Genomic DNA, 18,247 nt, shown 5'->3' with positions numbered 1-18,247 from the left:
TTTCAGGGTAATAATGTGTAGGTGGGAAAAGCGTCTTCAATGGGGTGGAACAGCGCGGGTACTGCGGGAAAGAAGGGGGAGAATCAAAACTGTTGTTATTGCACACGGTCGTGTCGTCCGATTTATGGTCTCGGCTGGCTCGCGAGAATCGGCGGGTCGGCGCGATTTTAGGCACTTAATAAAAGAACAGGTTTGAATAAAGGGAAAAGAAACGACGGCAAAAAGAGAGAAGGAAAGTAGACTTACTACTTAGGCAGATTTCGTCGTGTTTCGGCTGTTGTCCAAGTTGTGGTTCAGCTGTGGCTTTTGCTCAGCGGGTGGTCGTTGCGCACTGACTTTAATTGTTTTTAAGATTTAACCAGAACTCTTGATATGTAAAGTGAATTTTTTGAGGTCAGTGAACGACCGAAATAAGTATGATTGAGCGAGAGTTAACTGTGCCGAATGACTCTAATGCTGCACTACTAACTAATTTGAATTTTATGTGTCTCTAATGCGCGAGTCTTCCCTTTTTATATTAAATCTTGAGGGCGTGTAAATTAACAATTTTGGACGGGAGTATTTTTAAGATTTCGACGTGTAAAAAGCTGTCGCTTGGTGAGGTCCTTCCCTCCTTATTTTTGATTATTGCTGATTGGTGAGCTCTGTACGCCCTCTTGGGAGATTTGGAGGTTTTTCATTTGTTTATCTTTTGAGATTATGCAGTTGTGTTTGTTGTTTATTCATTTAGGAAATCTCACTATCGATCTTTTCAGGCATCATGTTTAATGACGGTCCTTTTTATTGCGCGACCCTTCTTTTTATGACTGATCGGACGATTATTGTTTCGTTTTCATGGGAGGAAAAATGTGGAGCGTAACAGTATTGTACAGAGTAGCTTATCGCTATTTAGAAATTTATAAACAGCTGTCACTTTAGATGGTCCGTCAGGTGAGCTCTCTTATCGAATGCTTCTTAAGTTTTCGTCGCTGTTTCAAATTTATGCAGTTCTAAATAACAACTGCTTCGAGTTACGGTGACTCTGTTTTATTTAAAATTCTTTTAGAGCAGTTCAAGTGTTTATACTTTATTCAATTTCTAAGACTTCTTTGGTTGTCTTATTTAGAGTTGGTCTCGCCTTACGGAGGATTGTTAAAAATTTTATTGTCGACGTAACGTAAGATTCGTGGAGTGTGACTAAAGTGACAGCTCTCACGGTTTGATATTTTGCCGTAGAGCGTTCTCAGAATCACTATCTCTAAATGTTTATGCATTTCGAAAAGAAAGAATATAGTGAAGTCTACAGAACGTAACAATATTATAATAACCATTTTGAGGTTGAACGAGTGAAAGCATGTAATACGACAGTTGATATTCTAACGATAAACGCGATAGAAGCAACGGAGAAATATGATATTATAACAGCCAAATTAGACAAGAAATTACACTTAAAAGATAAACAGGAAAATGTATATTTGTTAAATGTATATAAAGAAACAGATGAAGAAGTAATTGAAAAAGAAAAAAAATATTATAGCCATGAGTTGAAAACGTTAGCTATTGTTAAAGCGATAGAGCGCTTCCATGTTTATCTGCAAGGTGTGAAATTTCGTGTCCTCACTGATTGCAACTCATTGGTATTAGCAATGAAGAAAATCAATATCAATCCGAGAATTGCGCGTTGGAGTCTTATGCTTCAAAATTATAAATTTGAATTAATACACAGAGGTTCTAACAAAATGTTATATGTGGATTGTTTGAGTCGCAATATTATGACAATAAACTTAGTTACATTAGAAGATGAAATTATGTACAAACAATTAACTGATCAAAAGCTCAAAGAATTAGCAGAAGAATTAGAGTCAAAAGATCACAAATATTTTGCATTAATAGATGGCTTTGTATTTAGGAAATATAAAGATAAACATTTGTTTGTTGTTCCGGATAACATGGTTAATAATGTGATTAAAATTTATCACGACGACATGGGGCACATAGAAATAAACAAAACAGTACACGGACTTTTGGGGCATTATTGGTTTCCTTGTCTGAAATTGCGAGTCAAACAACATATAGAAAATTGCGTCAAATGTTTAAGCTACGGGTTAATAGGAGGAAAGCCTGAAGGTGAGATGGAGATTTTTGAAAAGGTTGCTATACCGTTTCATACTCTTCATTTGAATCATTTCGGACCGCTTGAAATTACTAGAGAGGGTTATAAATATATACTTGCGATTGTAGATGCGTTTACAAAGTTTACGTGGCTTTTTGCTACGAAATCTACAACTACTGAGGAAGTAATAGAGAATCTAACAATGTTATTTGACCTTTTTAGTTTTCCGAATCGTATAATCAGTGATCGAGGAACCGCGTTCACGTCTAAAAAATTTGCTCAATTTTTAAATGATAAACATATAGATCACTCGATGACAGCGGTAGCCTCACCGTGGGCAAACGGGCAAATTGAAAAGGTCAATAGATTTCTCAAATCAATATTATCAAAGATCGCAGAAAGTCCAGAAAAATGGAAAGAGGTGTTAGGTAAAACACAGTTTATAATAAATAATACTTTACATAAAGCAATTAACACGAGTCCAAGCAAAATGTTGCTAGGATATGAACAGCGTCAAAATCAGGATGCAGAATTGGCAACGCTAATCGAAAAACTAACATAATAGATAGTGACCTAGAGAAAACGCGAATCGAAATTCGAGACTCAGCCCAAGCCGTAAACCGTGCATTGCAAGAATACAATAAAGTGTAATACGATAAAAAACATAAAAAACCTACTAAATATAATGAGGGAGACCTAGTTTTTGTTAAAATATTGCAAAATAAACCGGGTTTAAACCAAAAATTGTTACCGAAATTTAAGGGTCCGTACAGAATTAAAGCGGTGTTAAAGAAAAATAAATTTGTTGTTACTGATGTACCGGGATATAATTTAACACAAAAACCTTTTAATACAATATTATCGTCCGATAAAATAAAACCGTGGATACGAGTAACCGAAAAAGAAGATAGCGAAGAAGAATAATTGAAAGTAAAAAAAATTAGCATGTAGTTTTTTTATTATTAAGTAATTAGATTAGGTTTATATAGAATGCTAGAGTAAATCATTTTTATAATAACATAAGTATTTGCTTTATTTTTGTTTATTTATATTGGAAAATAAAAGCAATATAGCGTTAGAATTAAGTAGATTATGATAATGGCAAAATATGTGTAACAGAAAAAAAAATTAGCGTTCGAGGATGAACGATAAGGTCAGAATGGCCGAAAACTGTAAGCGCGACAAAAATTGTAACGATATAATAGCGATCGTTCCCCCATCTGTCAAAGCCGATAACCTCTTGGTTTTTACCTTGAGATTCAAAAATTGAGAGAAGATGGAGCAGTCAGCAAAAGACCGTCAAAGAGTAAACACGTGTGAGTTAGCGAAGAACCGTCTATCTCGAAAAATAGTGAGCGAAGGACTGCTTCACTTATATAAAGTTTGCGAACGTTTATTAATTACGAAGTGTCTTGATTTACTTTTATTTTATATTTTTTTGCAGTGTAATATCGTGTATTAAATACATATATCTTTTTTTTTTGTTAAACAAAGATCTTATTTATATATAGACCAGCCATTCTAAAAAAAATTGCTTACAGTTTTATATTTGATATATGTAAAGTATATTGCTATCCTTATGTTGCAGCGTTGTCATACAAAAGCAGTTTCGCTTATTGTTAGTAGAAGCTTGGTGTGGAATATAATATAAAGCTTATTGTAAGTAATAATAATATATATAATTAGTCAAAACTTTATAAATGTTTTGTTTCCGCTCTCTTTTGATTGTATTGTGTAGCGACTTATTATTAGTACATCTTTAGATATATTAAAATAATGTCAATATATTTATATTTGTATAATACATTATATAGTTTTGACACTGATATATATACATCTTCAACACATTTTTATCAGTGTCAAAACTATGATGTGTTATACAAATATATAAATGCTTCATATATATATTGTAATATATCTAAATGTGTACTAATAAGTCGTTACGTGCAATATAATCAGAACACACACACACACACACATACACACACGCGCGCGCGTCGTGTGTGTGTATGTGTGTGTGTGTATATGCGCGCGCGCGCGTTTTTCTTATGTGAAATTTTTTTTATGTTACAGCGTTGCTATAAAAGAATTTAAAAATTTATAAGTAGCAATCTATTTTAAAAATCTGAGCCAAAGTAGTCAGAAAAAACATTGACTATAAAAGACTACAAATCAAGTACGTTTTATATATTTTTAATTATGATTTTTGTAGTCATATTGATCAAATTATCTTTAATTGCAACTTTTACAATTTATTTAAAGGTAGGATGTCTACTTTCTGAACAAATATAGAAAATTTGCGATTATCAGGGATTTTTTTATAAAAAATTAACGAATGAAATTAAATGAAATTTTCACATTTTTTACAAGTTTTGAAAGTAGATTTTTTGAACTAGGACACATTAAATCACATTATTACATAGTGTGCGATTTTTTGTTGGAACAGTTATATAAATTTTTGAAAATATATTACAGAGTTTTCTTACTATTTTAGAGATTTTTTTACTATTAATTAATATTATTAATAGAGCTGTTGCAGCTCTCGAATATGTATGTGTATATGTATATATTTTTTAATATATATATTTATATGTATTTATATATATATATATATTTATATATATTTTTTATAAGAACAACAGAGATAAGGAAATTTAAAAAAATATTGCACTAATAATTAAATGATATCGAAGAATAATAGCTTGTAATAATTTAAACTTGTAAAGTTTATGTAACATATATGTAAAATTTCCCATTATCAAATTTTGCAATAATATAATTGCTATGACATGTTAAAATAAACTTTGATTTCCTATTACCAAACATTGCAATATTTGCTATAATATATGCTGCAGATAAACTTAAATTTCCTATTATGAAAAAACAAAATTTGCTTTTGCTATTTCATAATGGAAAATCAAAGTTTATCTTAACATATCATAGCAATTATGTTATTACAATATTTGATAATGAAACATTTTTATACGCTATATTACATATCTTTATACTATATCAATCAGTATAATTGTGCAGTTGATATATTTTGTGGATATGTAATCAATAATATATTTTTTAAATGTATGTATTTTTAAAAATGTTGATCAATCTTTGATCAATTTTCTCGAAAACATTGTATTTAAAAATATTGTGTGCTAATTGGGTAGTATTACATTATCATCTGTGTCACTTGTTGGAAAACTTCTCTTATTTTATTTTGCTAATATAAAAAATTTTGCATATTGAAGAAATATTGTGTATATTTTTATATTATTTTTATTGCTATACTTTTATTGTTATTAAAGTATTATGCATAATTTTAATATAAATTATTATAATATAATGAAAACAGTGTAATTTACTATACTATTAAATCTTATTACATTAAAATACATTATATTTTAAAGATATATAGCAAAATAATAAAAATAATATAAAATACAGTATAATAAATTAATTTAAGATAATTCTCTTTCTCTTTCTTAAAAAATGCAGTAATAATTACTATTTAATCTAAACAGAAATATATCAGGTTGGCAAGGATGAAATTTGTAGTTAATAATATTGCCAACTTTAACAGTTTATTATTTGACATTGGCTTAATATTTTACCGTTCTGTTTTTTTTATTAGAAAGTTACACATCTCGCCTGTTTAAAGAAATCATTGTAAGCTCTAAAAAATATTAAAAACTTTTTTTAAAAATTAATTTTGTTGAAAATGGAACGGTCGCAAATTCGCACTATTATGCAGTATGAGTTCTTACGTGGAACTATGACATCGCAGACCGCGCGAAACATTAATAGTGTATTTGGCTCTAGTGTTACTACGCAGCAGACAGTATCAAATTGGTTCGCCAAATTTCGTACAGGTAACTTTGACCTCACAAATGAGCCACGCGGTCGTCCAGAATCAAAGGTCAATAATGACGAACTAAAGGTCACCGTTGAGTCTGACCCATCTCAGAGTGTCTATGAATTATCGTTGAAGTTTGGTGTTAGCAAACAAACAATATTAACTCATTTAGCTCAAATCGATAAAGTGAAAAAGTTGGATAAGTGGGTTCCACATGAACTGAATGAAAAACAGAAACAAAAGCGTTTGGAAGCTTGCTTGATGTTGCTTTCTCGTCACAAATCTGATCCATTTTTTAATCGAATTGTCACTTGTGATGAGAAATGGATCCAATATGACAATCGCAAACGTTCAGCACAGTGATTGGACAAGGATGAATCATCAAAACACACTCCAAAGCGTAATATTCATCAAAAGAAGCTGATGGTGAGTGTTTGGTGGTTTAGCGCAGGTGTGATTCATTATAATTTCATGAAACCTAGCTCATCGATCACAACAGAAATATACTGCAACCAACTGGAGGAAATGATGCAAAAACTTAAAGAAAAACAGACTAGATTGGTCAACAGATCGACTCCTATCTTATTGCATGATAACGCTAGACCACACACTGCACAAATGACTGTGGCAAAACTACAGGAATTGGAGTTGGAACTTCTTCATCATCCTCCATACTCACCAGACCTAGCCTCCACTGACTACCACTTCTTCCGCAATTTGGACAATTTTTTAATAGAAAACAATTTAATTTCGACAATGCTGTAAAACTGGCCTTCCAGGAATTCATTGACTCTCGTCCGCCAGGGTTTTATACCACCGGCCTGAACAACCTGCCGCTTAAATGGCAAAAGTGTATAGATAATATGGGTGCATACTTTGATGAATAAAATAATTCCTTATATTCGTAAGTTATCAACCAACTTTGCCTTTTTTCTACAAATTTCATTCTTGACGACATAATAATGATTCGAAGACGGGCCAAGAAAGACATTTCGTGCATATCAAAAAGGCACTTAAATCGATTAATTGCACAAAAGTGAGAGATTATATGTGATAGTTTATTAAATACTGCAGCATTGCGTAATGATAACTGTGAATATCAAAAATATTTAAATAAGAATTTTGATAATAATTCACGTATAATAGATAAATATCATGAGATATCCATTGCAACTGAAAATAACACTATTTCTGAAAATGAGAATAATATGAGATATGAAAATGACGAATCAGTTATGCAGTTAAATAAAGAAGATTCTGAAGAATCTTCTGGAAGCATTTCTCATGAATTAATATCTAATGTGATTCTGAAAATACTAATGCAACAACAGACAACGATTTGAAATATAATCTTGTTACATGGGCTACAAAATATCAAATTTCACTTATTGCTCTCAGAGATTTACTTCAAAGATTAAAACAACATTCTTGTTTTTCTAAATTATCGATAGATGCACAAACACTGTTACAAACACCAAGAAAACAAGAGATACGCACTGTGATACCAGGAACATATTACCATTTTGGATTACTGCATTCTATATTACAAATATTGACTTTTACAAAGGATTATATTGATTGTATAAAAATAAGTATTAATATTGATGGATTACCACTGTCAAAATCTTCATCACAGTAATTCTCGCCTATATTAGGTTCTGTTATTACATATAATAATGTCTTTATAATAGGACTTTATCATGGAAATGATAAACCAGTAAATGCTAATGATTTTTTGAAGGATTTTGGCAGTGAAATGAAAGATATGTGCGAAAATGGCATTAACTTCAATGGTCGTAATATACAATGCAGACTTGAGACTCTAATTTGTGATGCACCAGCAAAATCATTCGTTCTATCTATAAAAGGGCATTCTGGATATTCGAGTTGCACTAAATGTCAAACAGAAGGAGGATATATAGGAAACCGAATATGTTTCCCAGAAATAAATGCACCACCTCGAACAGATGACAATTTCATCCGAAAAATGATAATTACAAGCCAGATATTATCTGTAATTTATTGGAAGTGCCTCATTTTAAGCATGTTACACATGTTCCATTGGATTATATGCACTTAATATGTCTAGGAATTATGTGCAAATTAATATACTTATGGCGAATTGCATAATCGTATACAGCACAGAGCTGTCGAAGAAATTTCGACATATTTAGTGACACAGATAAAACCTTCCATACCTGTCGAATTTGTAAGAAAACCACGAGCACTTAATAGTGTAAAACTATGAAAAGCAACTGAATATGATATTGTTATACATAGGTTCATTGGCTTTTCAATCTGTATTAAAAAGGAAAATGTATATAAATTTTTTAACACTACATGTAATTATCAGAATTCTTTCTTCACAAGATTTATATGAATATTTATAGTACGCGCAAGATTTGACACTGTTTTTTATCAAAACATTTATAAAACTCTATGGAGTTCAGAATATGTCGCACAACGTTCATAATCTTGTACATCTTGTTGATGATGTCAAAAGATTTGGTTCACTTGATAACTTTAGCGCATTTAAATTTGAAAATTACATGAAAACATTAAAAAAATATATTAGAAAAGCGGAGAGACCTTTACAACAAGTAGTAAGAAGATATATCGAAAAAGAAATAAACTCAGATTTGTCATTATCTATTTTATCACATTCTGTTCTGGGACATTGGAATTTAACATCATTGCATCATCAAAGTCCACTTGTATCGAATTGCAACAACCCAAAATATAAAGTTGCAAAGTACAATGGAATAACATTAAAAGCTGAAACTCTTGCAGACAGCTGTTGTAGTCTAAATTGTAATGCTATTGTAGTTGTAAAAAATATAGCATATTGTACTAAACAAAATGTACCTGTGATAATAGGCCATGAATTTTTAGAAAAAAAGGATTTCTTTAATGTTCCTTGTCCATCTTCATTGCTCGGAATTTATATTGTACACTCATACTCAAATTTAAAATCATGGACATTAAAAAATATAAGAAAAAAATATGTACAATTGCTATATGGCGAAGATAAATATTGTGGGATTATATTATCACTTATATGCGTATCTGTAAATGTGTGTGTGTCTGCGTGTGAGGGCTTACTAGAATTTGTCGGCGAGCTCGCGACAAAGATGCAACAACGGCGTGACAACCTCGCGACAACGTTGCGACAACGTCGCGACAACGACGTGCGATTTCATCACGGCGTATGTGTTGAAATAGCTTTTGGAAGACTGAAAGCTCGCTGGCGACGACTACTTAAACGAATTGACGTACATTATACTTGCGTACCACATATAATATCAGCTGCCTGCATTTTACATAATATAGTCGAGACGCGAAAGGAAACATTTTTATCTGCGTGGGAACATGCAGTAACAGATGTACAAACCGGAATTCAGCAACCAGAACTAACAAGAGCTCGAAACTTAGATAACTTTGTTGCCAGTCAGATAAGGGATACCCTAAAAAATTATTTAAGTGAAAATTTTGAGCTCCGAAGAACATTTATAACATAAATAATATAATATATATAAAAATAACTTGTATAATAAAATGTAAATAACTAATAATGTATAATTGATAATATAACTAATAATAACTATATGTAAATACTTGTATTACTTATTTAATTTTTATATAATATAAAAAAATTTTGTACTCTTCATGAGTTATTTTTTCGCTGCCTATCTTATAGCACAAATTATAATATAATAAAATAATTATTAAAAAATTGTACAATGTTATTCATATGTGATTATCGGTATTTAAAGTAATTTATAATTTATAAAATAATTTTCATTTGTAATTTTTAAATTAATTTATAATTTACTTTTTTTATTTATTTTTATTATAGTAATCACATAATACAATCAGTACAAGTCAATCAGTACAATTATTAATATATATATATATATTTATATATATATATATATATATATATATATATATATATATATATATATATACATACAGGGTGGACCATTTTAATCCATCCAGTCGAATATCTCGAAAACCAAGCCCGAGAGAGAAAAATGTTTCAGACAAAAGTTGTATGAATTCGAGGGGGCCATAAGATGTCACCATTGGTTTGACCTTGAAAAGTCATTTGAAGGTCACGTGAAGGTCACTTCAAGTTTTTTAAATGAAACACCCTATATATTTTTACATATTCTTGTAGCTCATCTCGAGAGCTTTCCAAAACACTTATGACAAAGTATTTTTCATTAAGTATTTTTTGAGTTATAAGGCTTCAAAGTTGCAGTATTTTGACATAAAATACAACTTTTTTAAATTTATATCGAATCTTTATGGCGACCATTGCACATTTCTATTGAAGTCATGGATCAACTGTAAAAAGAAGTTTTTCACCTCCAAACATCAATTGACTTTCTTATTACGGTACAGAAGACTGGATCTCGTTCCTACACACATAAAGAACCTCAAGATTGACATTGAATTTCACAGTTTAAGTGTTAACCACAAATTTCAAAAGTTTTTAACTTTAAGTCAGCATTCTTTGCTAAATTTCGAGATCGAAGACTTGAACATTAGTTTGATGTATTTTAGAAAAAGGATCAGTGATATTGAAAAAGGACTCTTTGAATGTTTACCACACGACTTAGTTTTCGACTTTTTTAAACTTAGCAAACAAAGGATTTTTTCATTCGGTTTAAAGATAAAAAATAATTTAATTAATAAGATTGACAAATTAAAATTAAAAAATGATTTCAAAGAGGATCCTTTTTATAATATTGATAAATCCAAATGGTTTGTAAACATTAGTGATAAGACCATTCCTGATTATGTCTCCACGCTCTTAAGTTTGGGTGACAATTTTGCGCTACCCATAAATCCGTCACGCAGTAAAGATCGCGTTGATTATGTATTAAACGTTGTTAAGAATTTTGAGGCGTGTTCTAGCAGGAGTCCAACTGATCTTTTAGAGACTATCAGAATTTCTGTTGCGAATACACTACAGAGATTTTTGTGTTCGCGTTGTCATGTCAGTTATATTGAAAGACATATTGGGCAGGCCTTCTCACTTTCGAGAAAGTTTTTGTCTGATAATAATGATTTATTAGTTACCAAAGCCGACAAGGGACAGTCCACAGTCGTAATGAACAAGACTGATTATCTGTTAAAAATGGAATTGATATTGAGTGATGAATTTACTTACAAGAAAATCAATAAAAATCCGACAAAACCACTTACGAACAAGATAAATTCATTATTAAAATCTTGGCTCAGCAACGAGCTCATCGATGAAAGAACTTACAAACATCTTAATTGTACAAATGGAAATTTGCCTCGTTGCTATGGGTTGCTCAAGATCCATAAACCTGGTTTTCTATTAAGAATCATTGTTTCGACTGTTGGCAGTGCTTTGTACAATTTATCTACTTACATACAAGATATACTGCAAAGGTCAATTATAAAACCAGCTTCACATATAAACGACGGATGGTCTTTTTCCAAAAAGATCAAGGACGGTATTATTGAGAGTGGTCAAGTAATGATATCATTGGATGTTAGCTCGTTATTTACTAATGTCCCCAAAGAATTGGTTCTGAGCGCCATTGAAAAACGATGGAATAACATCAGTTCTGCTACTAGCTTTAAGACTAAAGCCTTTCTCAATTTATACATGTGGTTTTATACTATGTTGAAATCAGACAACATCGTGTATTTTTTACTGATACATCATTTCATACGCATATGTAAGCGTATGTAAGCATCGATAATAGTAAAATATAAATATGAGTGACTTTTTTACATAATTTGAACTGTTCACATTGACATATATATTTTTATACATTTAGGCGCAAATAACATTTAGTTATTTCTGATGTACATATATGACTAAATTATTTATGCATATATATATATATATATATATATATATATATATATATGCATAGTATATTACACACACATACGTGCATACATATACGCATATATATTTTTGTCTCTCACTGTATATATATATATATATACAAAGGGAAAGACAAAAATATATATGTATATGTGTATGCACGTATGTGTGTCTACCATACCATGCATATGTATATACATATATGTATATACAAGGTGTCCAAGAGCACTTGTGCCATAGAATGATGTTATTGGTTTGATCTTGAATAGTCGTTTGAAGGTCACTATCATAAATGGAACTCTCTAATATTCTATTGCAGCTTACCTCGAGCTTTTCAAAACACTATGATACAATATGAATAAATAATAAATATAAATATGAATAAATATGTAATATGATATAATATTTGATTATATTTTTTGTTTAACATTTTTCGGTAAAATGTATTTATATTTGAGGTCGTTATTTCAAATGAGACATCCTGTATATACAGGGCGCGTTCGGGGAGACACTATTAGCGCTAACAGTGTCATTCTATCTTTGTTACTCATTAAAAGTTGAACAAAGATAGAACGACGCTGTTAGCGTAGCGTCTCCACGAACGCGCCTACAGTGATGTGTGTGTGTTTGTTTATATACGGAATTTTTTTAAAGGGAGAAAGGTGATATAAAATAACAAAATGCCACTTCCACATTTATTAACTGCTTTCATAATTTTACACCTTTTAGTATAAAGCTTTCTTACCACGACAAGGTAGTTGTAAATCGAGAAAGTTTAATTAGAAATATAATCGTAATTACAATTTCTAAATATTATCCAATTTATGTCGCGTTTGGTGTCGTTTTAATCGTAAAAATTTCGTTAATTGATTAAAATTATTTTCAAGCTGATAAAATGCGGAATAAGAAATTTTATTTTTTATAATAAGATAATATGTGATGCGAAAAACAATTGATAAGGGAGTCCTCGCGAGCGGGACTTCCTTAGCTATCTCGCTTGCTCCTCGTCCGTCCTTTTATTGAATAAAATGTTAGATTTTTATTTCGCATTTTATCGGCTTGAAAATAATAAACGACCCCAAATAAAATGTTTAAATTAAATACAATATAATTAATATAATTAATATAATATTAATTAATATAATATAATACTAAATAAATATAATATAATAAAATGTTCATATTTGTAGAGATAAGGAAAGATCGCCGATGCCGTAGAAAGAGCGAGGACACATAACATATTACCTTATTATAAAAAATAATATTTCTTATTCCGCATTTTATCAGCTTGAAAATAATTTTAATCAATTAACGAAATTTTTACGATTAAAACGACACCAAAATAAAGATATTTTGTATTTGCTACAACTCTCAAGCTTTATTACTCAACAAGTTATTAACAAAAATACTGTATCATAGTGTTTTGAAAAACTTTTGAGGCAAGCTGCAATAGAATATTAGAGAGTTTCATTTATTTGATAGTGACCTTCAAACGACTATTCAAGATCAAACTAATGGCATCATTCTGTGGCCTCCTTCGAACCGAATAACTTTTGTTTAAAACATTTTTCTGTAAAATATATTTTTTACTAATATTTGAGGTCAATATTTCAAATGAGACATCCTTTATATGTATATGTATAAAGTGATATGTATGTTTATATGTGCGTGCGTGCGTGCGTGCGTGCGTGCGTGCGTGCGTGCGTGCGTGCGTGCGTGCGTGCGTGCGGGAGTGCGGGCGGGCGTGCGTGCGGGCGGGCGTGCGTGCGGGCGGGCGTGCGTGCGGGCGGGCGTGCGGGCGTGCGTGCGTGCGGGAGTGCGGGCGTGCGTGCGTGCGGGCGTGCGTGCGTGCGTGCGGGAGTGCGGGCGTGCGGGCGTGCGGGCGTGCGGGCGGGCGTGCGTGCGGGCGTGCGTGCGTGCGTGCGTGCGTGCGGGAGTGCGGGCGTGCGTGCGTGCGTGCGTGCGTGCGTGCGTGCGTGCGTGCGTGCGTGCGTGCGTGCGGGAGTGCGGGCGTGCGTGCGTGCGTGCGTGAGTGCGTGCGTGCGTGCGTGCGTGCGTGTGTGTGTTCATATATTTTAAAGATAGAAGCAGAATTTTTTTCAAAGGGAGAAGGGTGACATAAAATGTCACTTCCACATTTATTTAAAACTGCTTTCATAATTTTATATCTTTTAGTATAAAGCTTTCTCACCACGACAAGGTAGATGTAAATCGAGAAAGTTTTTTGGGTTTTATTGTTACCCAGGGAGGAGGCAAGTAATTCCATTGCTCTTCCACCCTGCAAACACCCAATATTTGCGATATTCATGGAATTATACAATATTTGTATATTGAAAATATGGACAACAGAAGGCCTCTTCATCGCGTACATTCCCATAACAACGCAATCACAATATATGTATTTTTTTCGTCTCCGACTAATTGCAAGTGAGTCATTTGCATTGAAACGTCTTTTTCCAAAGATATTCATTAGAATTTTTACCATTTTGGAAAAGCCGACAGTTCATTTTCTATTATAATGTTTAGAAAATGTTCATATATTTAACCCGATTAGAATATTTCTCATTACAAGGATTTCCTCCTAAAGCTATAGTTGTAGCAAAAGTTGCAGCATAAATTCCACAACATGTGCCATCAGGTTGTGTTTGAACCTTTTCAAATATTATATTACTTGCACTTATTTGTGGATAACGATGATGAATGTAATTTTTTTCTTTAGGTATCAATTTATCGTATGTACAACCGGGTACTGTCGTACACTCGAAGCTTGGTACCGTCAAAAAATATACATCGCCAGTGATCACTGCAATTTCCCCCAATAATTTGTAAGTTTTTGTCGCTACCACTTGCTTCAATTAAGTGAGGATATTCCAAATATAACACACTTTGTGTTTCGAAACAAGACTTATTTTTTACGACGTGTAAAAATCGATCCAATGATTCGTCGTTTATTTTGCTATGTATAGGTAATACATTATCCTTTACTAGATTAAAAGGAGCAATCGCTTTGTCTAGAAATTCTTTTTGTTTTGTCATATCGTCTGCAGTTAGTTCTTCATTTTTCGAATCACTAACAACGATGAAATCGTCATCTTGCTCTTCACTCGGAGTAATAGCAGCAATATCAGTTATTGTTGCTTCCAATGGCAAAACGTTCGGTTTGAATCTTTTGCTCTTTTCTGGGCCATTTTCGTTTTCGATTATATTTCGTCTACTTGTTCCACTAAATTTTTTTTGTGCTGCTGCTTCTTTAGCTTCTATAATATATCTTGGATTTCTAATAGGCATATGCCTTTTATGACGACTGTCCAAGATTTCTGGAAGCATGCATTCATTATAGAAGCGTGTTAAGAAAGGAAGCATTTGATATCTCCAAAAAATATTGTCTACATCAATACGCAATATTTTCATGCTTTTTGGAGTCCAAATGACAAAAATGCAATATTCTCGTCGTGTTATATTCAACTGACCCTAAATTTGATAATAATATTGGTTATTTCGATTCATTTTGTGTGGATCTTTTTTATCAAAAATAATTTGTAAAGAAGACAATGTCTCAATGGCTTTTTCTGCTGTTAAATTTTCAGCCAACAGAGGACATTTGATTTCCACTAAACCATTTTAATTGATAAGTCCGTCAGGAGAAACACCCAAAAATGGATTTTCAGTATCGATGAATAATCCATAGAAGGTTTCACTTCTTTGTTTAATTTTTTGGCTAGTTCTTTCCTCGCTATTTTTTCATTGTCACGACCATATTTTACAGCTGCATTATCAGTGAATGAAGGATATAAAATGGATTTTACCGTTGATGCGCAAGGCGTTGTCGGTCTCATGCGACATACGGTTCCAAAATTGGATGCCATCAACATTTCTCGTCTTAATGAAAACCATAATTCTGATTCATTTTGATTTCTTGTTCCGAATTCGATTTGTTGCCAGTTTTTCGCATTTTCGAACAATTTTTCTAAATGGTTTTGTCGAAGTTGTTCGAATACCTCAGATGGAAGATCTGGTTTTTGCAATTGCGGACCATAATGAAGATCTGCTCCTGGCTCTGTTTTGAATTTTTTTTGTCTTCCTTGTTCCTTTCGAGATTCTCTAGTTTTTGCAACTTTTATTTGTCGTCTTTTTTCAAGATTCTCGACAATAGGTGGAACAACTTTACACATGTTTTCATGCAATTGCGTAAGGACTTGTTGTGTATTATATTACACAACTGCTCCCGCAACTCTAGCATCATAAGAGCCTCGTTTGCCAAAATTAATACGCTTTCCACCAATTTCTTTGCAGATTATCGAATTGAATGATTCTGCAGGATTATTGGTGAAATGCAACAACAAGCTATCGGAATAACCGCTTATGTATGTGATAGCACTTTCTATTTTTTGATATAGACCGTATAATTTCAGAGATGGCACATAATTTTTTTTCGTTTCATCTTCACTCTCTTTACATATACGACCGCGTGCTTCGCATCGCTTATGTTCGCCAAAAACATGGCTAGGAATGCTCAAGATATCTTTTTGCAATTCTATAGCCTTATAATGTTGAGGTATTCGTTCCTCTTTTCTTCGTAGTTCTGCTGCCTTTTCTATCTCTTTTCGGATATTTAAAATGTTATTTTTCACTACATTTCGCAGTTGTACAAAGCCACGCTGTCTTTGCGTTTTTGGCTGAGTCGTCTCTGCCACAGTTTTCAGCTTTTTGCACAAATTGCAAAGCAAATGATTAGTGCATTCTATTTTTTTTACCGTCACCATTTGCTCACGATATGGTCTGTTATCAAGAATGGTCTGATATACGCTACTGTCACCATCGGCAATAACCGTTTTATAAATCAGACCATGCATTTCGAGGCTATATTTAAAATCTTCGGCGATTGCATCGCTCTCCATCTTTGTGGAGCTTGTGTTTCGATCAAAATTTTTGTAGCATTTGTGAACTCTAGGTTTCACACTTTTTCGCTCTGCCATATCGCATATTGCGCAAAATTTATTGCGAACATCAACGAAGAGAATCTTTTTCGTATGGTAACCAATTATAGCTCCAACACCGGAAAGAGAGTTATAAGCGGTACCATATGATCTCTTCATCCAACTACCATCTGCTACAACAGGTATATACGGAATACCGTTTATAGTATCGTTTCTCTCAAGAGCGAGTTGTTTTTCAACTTCGCCAGCCATTTTCATATTATCTAAGACTGTTTTTTTAAAATCATCAACTAAATTTTCTCTGTATTTAATATAAGATGGTTCGGACATACAAGGAACATTCATGGCTGCACATTGCTCTTGCAGCTGGGCAAAACCAATTCCAACTGTAATAGTTCCTGCTACAGCAGCCGTATTAATGTCCATTGTTTCTGACTCTGTGGGTTCAGACCAGACGCTGTCTTCATAATTGCACATTTGGCACTTGAAAAAAAACTGCGTCTTTAACCCACGGCGACGAGAACTTACGAGTTTCCAATCTTTAAATAGGCACTCTATTCCTCGCGCATGATTGTCAAAAGTTCTGTGGATTTTATTCCACATGAAAGAAAAGTCGACAATGCGACGGCCTTCGCGCATATTTTCCTGGATACGATTCATATCCAAAGGGCCATTATCGATAACAAAATCATTGCTATCTTCGCAATATTCAACATTTTTACTATATGTACTTTTACTTTTTTCTTTATCTACTTGGCATTCCATTACTCTGATATCAATTTCCGAATCAGAGAGTGATTCCACTGATTCTCGAATGGATTTGTTATTGATGTTCTGAGTAGCAATGTCTACAATAAGATGGCCTTCAGGCAAGCTTTCTTGGATACAAGAAGCGTTTGGAAGGGCTTTATTATTAACATAATAACAAAAGTATTGTTATTATTGCAATTGTCAACATTTTGATTAAACATACCTTTCTTTAATGGCTTCATGAACTTTATTACCTGGGTACTAATTTCCGAATCCATCGTATAAGGTAATTCCACTAATTTATAACAATCGATAGATTTTTTGCTAGTACCCTTTGTAACCACTGTGTTCATGGAGTCATTTTTCTCTTGTGTCCGTGCTAACTTGTTCAACTGCCTCCTGCAAAGAAAAATAAATGAATTATTTTTTGCAAAATCTTGCTGTAAAAATAAAATATATATTTATTACATAGTTTTAAAATATATCGTACATAATTTCTTTTTAAAAAAGTAAAACTTGCATCTCTGAACAATAAATATAGTCCTTCGTTTATATTGTTACATAATTATTACTAAAAAATAAAATGGCACAATAGATTATGTTTAGACAATACATATAATGCCATAATTTTTAATAAATCAAAGCGCACATGCAAACCGCATCTGGTATAAAATATTTTTTTAATAATCAGCACACGAATATCGCCTCTGGCATTATTTTTGCAACAACCAGCACACGAATAT

General features: G+C 32.5%; 1 protein-coding gene and 2 pseudogenes across 1 annotated transcript; 2 read left to right on the top strand and 1 right to left on the bottom strand.

Moving 5' to 3' along the window:
- Positions 1-5,807: 5,807 nt before the first annotated feature.
- LOC140674788 (histone-lysine N-methyltransferase SETMAR-like) lies at positions 5,808-6,829 on the top strand. Its single transcript, XM_072908554.1, is given in 2 exon segments — positions 5,808-6,672; positions 6,675-6,829. Coding segments are annotated over 2 exon segments (1,020 nt in total).
- A 334-nt stretch (positions 6,830-7,163) lies between these two features.
- Positions 7,164-13,035, top strand: LOC140674787 (uncharacterized; annotated as a pseudogene).
- Positions 13,036-14,295: 1,260 nt separating this feature from the next.
- Positions 14,296-17,857, bottom strand: LOC140674786 (uncharacterized; annotated as a pseudogene).
- Between the last annotated feature and the right edge of the window lie 390 nt (positions 17,858-18,247).

This window comes from Anoplolepis gracilipes, chromosome 16 (assembly GCF_047496725.1).
Source record: "Anoplolepis gracilipes chromosome 16, ASM4749672v1, whole genome shotgun sequence".
Lineage (NCBI taxonomy): Eukaryota > Metazoa > Arthropoda > Insecta > Hymenoptera > Formicidae > Anoplolepis > Anoplolepis gracilipes.
Note: the sequence above shows the minus strand (reverse complement) of the source record. Positions and strands in the feature narration are given on the sequence as shown.